This window comes from Alnus glutinosa, chromosome 14 (assembly GCF_958979055.1).
Source record: "Alnus glutinosa chromosome 14, dhAlnGlut1.1, whole genome shotgun sequence".
In the NCBI taxonomy this organism is placed as follows: Eukaryota; Viridiplantae; Streptophyta; class Magnoliopsida; order Fagales; family Betulaceae; genus Alnus; species Alnus glutinosa.
In genome coordinates, this window is record NC_084899.1 from 770,821 (window position 1) to 779,192 (window position 8,372).

General features: G+C 33.4%; 1 protein-coding gene across 1 annotated transcript; it reads right to left on the bottom strand.

Annotated features, from left to right (window-relative positions):
* Positions 1–5,564: 5,564 nt before the first annotated feature.
* Positions 5,565–7,945, bottom strand: LOC133856952 (serine/threonine-protein kinase RIPK). Its single transcript, XM_062292016.1, has 5 exons — positions 7,275–7,945; positions 7,010–7,145; positions 6,745–6,881; positions 6,510–6,633; positions 5,565–6,405 (listed from the first exon to the last, which is right to left on the bottom strand). Exons 1-5 carry the CDS (start codon positions 7,653–7,655, stop codon positions 5,822–5,824), a joined length of 1,362 nt encoding a protein of 453 aa, XP_062148000.1. The 5' UTR covers positions 7,656–7,945; the 3' UTR covers positions 5,565–5,821.
* Between the last annotated feature and the right edge of the window lie 427 nt (positions 7,946–8,372).

An 8,372-nucleotide genomic window follows, 5' to 3' on the forward strand; every position in this document is an offset into this window, starting at 1 on the left:
TTCTATTCTAATAAAACACAAGTTTATCGTTTTTCTGTTCCTCAATAAGTCGATGTACTTAACGTGCATGACTTCTACGTACGACTTCTCGTGGGATTAATAAATGTATTTATGTAAACCCTTTTGAACACCTTGAGACTTGAGAGTGATCAGTGACAACACTTGTTTTCTCAGGCATGCATGTAATCCTAGCTACTTAATAGTTTGTTCTTTAATATTAATATATATATATATATAAGTACATAGTACTAGAAGGAAGAACCCTGTCCTATTAAAATTACTATTAGGTTTTTGATATACCACTATTAAATTTAATTGTAATTTTAAAAGCAAAACAATTTTCAAATAACACAAGAAAGAGATATATATATATATATATATATATAGTTCAACAAGATCGAAGTATATCTCCATATACCACTATTAAATCTAATTGTAATTTTAAAAGCACAACAATTTTCAAATAACACAAGAAAGAGATATATATATATATATATATATATATATATATATATATATATATATATATATATATATACACACATATATATAGTTCAACAAGATCGAAGTATATCTCCATACATCTCCTAGCCCAATAAGGAGTTAAATCTCAAAGTCTAAGGTATGTAAACATTGAGTCAGAATCTTAATAGGATCATAGTCCTAGTTATTTTCTTAATAGTCTTAGTCCTGTTTAATTCTTATTTCTTTCTTTTATGTCAAATTAAACTAAGTAATGTTACAAAAATTTCAAGAATTCTGGACGGTTTAAAACCGTCCAGAAATTGCAAAAAACCGTCTAGAAAAAGGTCCAGACAGTTTTTTCTAGACGGTTTCAAACCGTCTAAAAGAATGGGTCGCTAATTCGAGTTATGAACAATTTAGGCGAAACCATCCGCAATCCCAGACGGTTTGGGCAAAACCATCCAGAAAATTTTGGACAGTTTTGCCCAAAACTATTCAGAATTTGTTATTTTTTAATTTTTTTTTTAATTATAATTTTTTTTTAATAATAATAATGTCGCTTGATTCGAATATCCCACGTCAAATTAATTTCTCTCCTTTTCCTCGCACTCATGAACCTCTTTTGCCCACGCAAGAAATGTCTCTTGATTCAAAGATCCCGCATCAAATTTCTCTCCTTTTCCATAGTCTTGCGCTCCTTTTCCCATTGATACTCAGAGAGAATGAGAGTACTCCTGAAGAAATCGGAAAAAAAAAAAATCGAATGTTTTTAGTGGTTTCACCTAATAATGATGCAACACAACCTAAAATATCACAATTTGATCATGCAAATTGGTACATATGATATTGAAGCCCTTCACCGTCCATGTATTTTCTCAGCAACCAAATAAAACAGAGAAAATATGAGAAGCTAGACATCAAATAATCTGAATAAAAAATCAATCTTTGCAATAAATAAACCAAAAGCACCAAAGCTCATTCTCGAAATTGAAAATGCAAGAAAAACTTCCAAAAACTTCACAAACTTCGTCAAATTTCCCAATTTTTACAAATTAAACTAACACACAAAATCTCAAACCCACATACAAATAAACAAGAGTCCAGATCTGGCCGACTGTGTCCGAGATCTTGGCCGGGGGGTACCGTTCTTGGTCGGCTGTGTCCCAGATCTATGCCTTAACACTCTTGTGCTGGAAAAGGAGCCGGATATCAGTGGTGGGCGAACCAAGGAGTAGTACGCTGCTGAGGGGAAAAGAGAGAGTGTGAGAGAGAGACGTGGGAAAGAGTGCAACCTTACCAGTTACCTCGTGGTGGTCGACCTGGGTCGCTGAACCGCCGGGAGAGAGGGAGAGAGAGACAGACGTTGGGGGGAGGGGGCCGAGTGTAAAGGAAGAGGGACATTAGGGAAAGTAAAGGAAGAGGGCTGAAGATTTGAACAAAGAAAAAAAATTTGCGAAAATTCATAAAAATAAATCTAGACGGTTTGAATCAAACTGTCGGGAAAAAATTGAAAAATATTCTATTTCTGGACGGTTTTAATCAAACCATCTAGAAAAATACAGACGGTTTTAACCAAACCGTCTAGAAATTTTTCATTTGCAAATGATTTGGTCCAAACTGTCTGTATTTTTTCAGACAGTTTGATTAAAACAGTCTTGATTTATTTTTTACCGACGATTTTCAAAAAAAATCGTCTGTAAAACTATAATTCTAACGGTTTTTAGAATCACCTAGAAAAAAACCGTCAAGAAACGGTCATTTTTTTGTAATCACATTATTTTTAGAAATGACACAAAAATGATATTTAGCATTTACTGAAAAAATAATAATAATAATAATAAAGAGACAACCGGTCAGGGTTACCTTATCCTCCACCTCAAATAAGGGGAATTATTCTTGTTTTTATTTATTCATCCGGTAAAGGAGAAACTACAAATGAAGAAGTACGTATTATACACGTTGTTGTTGATTATTGTTTTCAAACCTTGTGTTTGTCAAAAATTTCTAAATTCCCTTTATAAATCTGAATATCTACATTGCTTTTAAAAATCTAAATTAAAGGTCTAAATTAATTACTAGCTAGTAGGTTCATATCATTTTCATATGGCACCCTGCTGGTATTTCTTAAGGTAATACTTCTGAACGCGCGGGTTAAACGTAATCAAGCTTCCATTAATATTTAATAAAATATTCTTTTTGCACATTCCGATTTCATGCATCATCGATCACTCACCCATCATTGATGAGGCTAAGGATGGTCAAGGATAATGACGGTCTCTTGCTTAACTTCAACTGTGCATGTAACATATTCATCTATTACGACTGATTAAGTTTACTTTCTCTACAAGTATTCATCTTCTATACAAGTATTCATCTTCTACAAAGACATAAGTTTGCAACGTAATAAACACCCTTAAATTATTACTGAAATTTAAGAATTTTTCAACACTTTAAAAGTTTATTATTTCTTTAAGTCTGTGAACTTGTTTTATTTTTTATTAAAAGACACAGACGCTACGTTATAAATAATATAAAATCTTTTAAGGAAAAATTTACAAAATAGTTTCGGATTGAGGACTCATGGTTAAAATTTTCATTTTCCTTTCCTTTTTTCTTTTTTTTTTTTTTTTTTTTTTTCTCTTATTTTTGGTTTAAGTTCTTGCCTAATCTCATGCTATATCCATATGAATAGACTTCCAGATGTCATTATGATAGTGGACTTATACCAAAGCAAAGGTGCCGTAAGAGGACTACAACCAAGACAACCATTTAAAAATATCATTATGTCCTTAGGCCAAAAAGTCGTGCAGCCGAGATACAAATTGTCACTTCGATCACTTTCATTCTTGCATCCACCTCCTTTTAAATGGTTACTATTTAATTTAGAATCCGAATCTAAAATTGGTGCATGCACATCATGTCAATATTACCATATTACGTATTTTATATAGTTTTAATATAATCTTAATTATGCGTATATAAGTTTGTGAACATTTCTTTGCAAGTCGATTTTTAAGAGTGAGTTCTACCAAATGTTTGTATTATATATATATATATATATATATATATATATATATATATATAAGCTCCCTAAATTAATAGCCGATTTTAAAATAACCTCTTGAATATTTCAAATGCACTAATGTAACTGATCAAACCATCAAAGTGTGCCAAAAAAAAGACCACTTTTATCGAAACATTTATATTATACCCTTATTATCTTAAAAACTAAAATTTAATTTAATTTTTTTTTTAAAAAAAAACTATTAATATAAAATTAAAAAGTTAAATAAATTAAAATTTTAATTTTAAAAAAAAAAAAAGAAAAAAAAAAAAAAAGAAAGAAAAAAAAAAAAAAGAAAGAAGAAGAAGAAAAGGGGTGGCTCACCAGCCACCCCTTGGCTGGGTGTAGCTTGCAAGCCACCCCAAAAGGTGGCTGGGGTGTTTGCCAAGCCACCTATTTTCTTGTTTTTTCTTTTTTCTTTTTTTAATTACAAATTTTATTTTATTTTAATTTCTTTAACTTTTAGTTTTATATACTTATTTATTTATTTATTAACAGTAACACATATCGTCATTTTATTGATGCTAACGTGGCACACTAACGAAATCCGTCAAATGTTTTGACAGAATTTGGCTGCAATGAGTGATTAGTGTTATAAATATATATTTTAAATTATTGTTTTTTTTAGTAAGAGTGACACATATCATCATTTTATTGGTGTTGAAGTTGACACTAACAGAATCCTTTAATTATTTTGACGGAATTTGACTACAATGACTAAATTGTTATTTTTTCCTCACCTTAAAGACTTTTGAATTATTTTTTATTCCATAGTGAACGATTTATAATTTAGGCCAAATAAATTGATTGATTTTGCATTTATCATTTTTTTTTTCTAGTTTTAATTTTTAAGAGAATAGGGATATTATAGGAATATTTTGACAAAAGTGGCCTTTTTGGCACACTTTGGTACGTAGTTTGATGGGTCATATTAGTACACTTTGAAATTCAAGGAGCAATTCTAAAGTCGGCTATTAGTTCATGGGTTTTTTTATATTTTCCCTTGTATTATTTATACTCGATGTAGTAGTTGGCTCTAATACCAAATAATACAAACCTTTAACCGGCATGCAAGTGGAGGGTGTTCAAGAACTTATATATATATATGGTTAAGATTATACTTAAGCCATGTGGGGACACTAGGATCGTAACAAACCATGCATGCCATCTATTCATATCTAAATAAATAAGGGAAAGGCAACCTAAAATAGGATTTTTTTAACTAGTGATGCTAGAAACCATACTTTTATCACACTATTATCACACCATATTGACGTGGTAGTGTCAATTAGTCCTTGGATAAGCCATTGTTTAAAAAAAAAAAATTAAAGCTAGATTGTCACTGCCACGTCATCAGAGTATAAATAGTAGTGGGATAAAAGTGTATTTTCTAGCTTTACTCTAATCTCACAAATCCAATATCAATCTCTGACTTCCTCCTTCCCAAGGAAGAGAAAATACCCACAAATCTCACCCTCTCAAATTTGGATCAAAATCTTTTCAATTTCAATTTCATACGAAATAGAAATGATCAATTTTATAATTTATATTAGATTTAATATATTCTATGTGTTTATATGTTCTCATGTGTGTGTATTGTCATATTATTTAAAATAATATCATATATATATATCATTAAATGCACCAAAACAAAATCTTACCTATGATACCTGATTCCATTGGGAAGATTTATATATATATATATATATATATATATATATATATATATATATATATATATATATATATATGTGTGTGTGTGTGTGTGTTGTGTCATATTATTTAAAATAATATATATATGTGTGTGTGTGTTGTGTCATATTATTTAAAATAATATATATATATATATATATATATATATATATATATCATTCAATGCACCAAAACAAAATCTTAACTGTGATACCTGATTCCATTGGTATAATAGTTCCATGGCTTACGGGGCATCCGCGTTTCATTCAAATTGCTTAGCTGTATTTGACAATGTTAATGAATATTCAAGTGGGTGACTAGCTAGTTTTGAATGGCCTTCTACTTCTTTGAATAAGTAATCAGTAATATTATAGTACTTGTTCACATACAATCCAAAAACAAAAGAATATTCTTAATTGTTTTCTTCAAAAAAAAAAAGAAATTGATTCAAGATAAAATCTTCTCCTCTAAACAATCCTTACACTTCAGCCTAGAATTAATGTTCCAAAGTATGCAAACCAAGACAACCTTTTAACGAATCTCTCTATTTACAGTATGATATACATACATATATATATATATATATATATAACTACTAGTCTATGCTGCCCTGCCCATCTGACGCAACGGAGATTGCATTCCATTTCTGCAGTTTTGGCGTAGAGCAGTTTCAGAGAAAGAGTGAGGTGACTTTGGTGTTCTGACTTGATGCCTATGGCCATGATGGTGGTGGACCTGGTGGTGATGATGGTGGCCATTCTCTTTCTTTGGGGAATCTCTTTTCAGTTCCTTTTGTCCTTGGCCTTCTTTGGCATCTTCCTTGGGCAAATCTTTTTCAGTTGGAACCGTGTAGACAAATGGGCCAATGGGAATGTCATCAAAGTCCTTGAGGGGCTCCAAAGTCTTGACCACCGTGCTCATTGTTGGTCTCTGCTTCGGCCGGTGGCTCAGGCATTGATAAGCCAGCGCAGCCGCCTTCCGAGCTCCGGCTTCAGAATATTGGCCTTCCATTCTCGGGTCCAGGATCCGGCTAAGTTTCCGGGGCTCATTCAACATTGGTCTTGCCCACTCTACCAGGTTCTGCTCTCTGCTAGGACGGCTCTTGTCCACTGACCTTTTCCCAGTCAGAATCTCCAACAGGACCACTCCAAAGCTATACACATCGCTCATTGCTGTCAAGTGACCTGAGAAATATTCAACAAATGTTAATTTTCAGCACATATATTTATATGTATAACAGGTGGAATTGGAAGAAGTCCAAATTGGCAAAATTGTATTATTAAATTACCGGTCATGATGTATTCGGGAGCAGCATAGCCTTGGGTACCCATAACTCGTGTGGAAACGTGTGTATCATCTCCTTCCGGGCCATCTTTTGCGAGCCCAAAATCTGAGAGTTTTGGAGTGTAATCCTGGAAAGAATACGACCAAATAAGAGTTTAGTAATAGGAAAGTAATACAACCGTTCATGGAGCTATATATATATATATATAGGAAATTAAGAAACATATAGCGATACTCACCGAGTCTAACAAGATGTTTGAAGCCTTAAAATCTCGATATATGACTGGTTTTTCTGCTTCATGAAGGAAGGCAAGGCCCTTTGCTGCTCCAAGAGCAATTTTCATTCTTGATGACCATGGCAGGGATACCGTATATCCTGTACATCCAGAAGATAGACATTAGTTCTCAATTTCTATGCAGAAAAGGGTATAACTGAAATTTTTTTTAAAAAAAAAAAAAGAAGCAAAACTTGTTAATTTAGAGAGAGAGAGAGCGTATATATACTTCTGAATAGTTGATTCTCTAAGCTGCCTCTTGGCATGTACTCATATACTAGTAGCCTATGTTCCTCTTCACAGCAATACCCTATCAGCTTCACAAGGTGCGGATGCCTCAATTGCCCAAGAAAGATAACTTCTGTCTGTAGGAGAAAAGGTAAAAATGATCAGACTACAGGCAACAATTAATCACGTAAATCTGCATTCATCATGGGAGAAAGAAAATATATCATAATTAATGAGAATAATTTGGTTGTAGAAAAAGTACTCACCAACCACTCCCTATGGCCCTGCGAGCCATCCAAGTCCAAAAGCTTGACAGCAACCGGCTGAGCCTTTAGACCAGGCCTAAGCTTGTCATCAATGAACCCCTTGTGAACGGGTCCGAACCCACCTTCACCGATAAAGTTAGACGACGAGAAACTCTGCGTGATGACCTTCAGCTCCGCAAGCGTAAAGATGTGTAGATTAGATCCTGCTAGAGATATGGAAAGGTCTTCGGAAAGAGTCGAGCTCGGGTAACTCAGATCAGATATTGAAATCCTTTGAAATGAAGTTTGTTTCGCGCTTACTTTCTGTGTCTTGGACGGGTATTCACCCCTGTAACAGCTTGTTGGTAGTATTGATCTCCATTTGATTCTCTTGACAGCCATTAATAATTCTTGCTGCAACTCGTTGTGAAGAAATGGTGGCCGGTATTGAGATATGGAGCAAAGAATGACAAGTTTGGAGTATATATATATATTAGGTGTGGAAGAGAGATGGATTGGTGAAATAGTCTATGGTACTTGCAAGTCTTTTAAAGGGGGAGATGGATGCTATCTTGCTATCGCCTAATATTCAAAAAATATCACCAACTGCTCTCCCAACCATGACCGATTGCGTTGAGGTTTCTGCAGCTGTTGATTTTTCTCTGCTTCTCTTCTGTACAACATGGAATTCTTCCACACGTATATTTATACACACGGATCTTTCATCTTTAGGCAATATTGTAGATTATAGCCGGCTGTCGGTTGATGACTTCCCAAGCCAGTCCACATAGTTGGTTCAAGATCAAAATGACAAGGCTACCCTCCTTTGACTTTTTGTATTATTAATGACTTGGAGAAATAGAAAAAGTAACTATTATTAATTTTGGTTTTTTGCCTTTGGAATTGGAACTTTTTTTTGTATCAAAGCATATTCATCCCCTTTTGCAGTGTGCAGCTAGCTAAAGGGATTAGGCCTAGCCGCAAACTGTGATATTTTCCATGAACTAATTAAATTGACTTCTTTGTTTTATTTTGCTAAGTTGATTGAGCAACTCTTAACTTTTTCTGCAAATAACCATAATTGAGTTTGTAAACGACAACATCACGCTGGGGTCACGA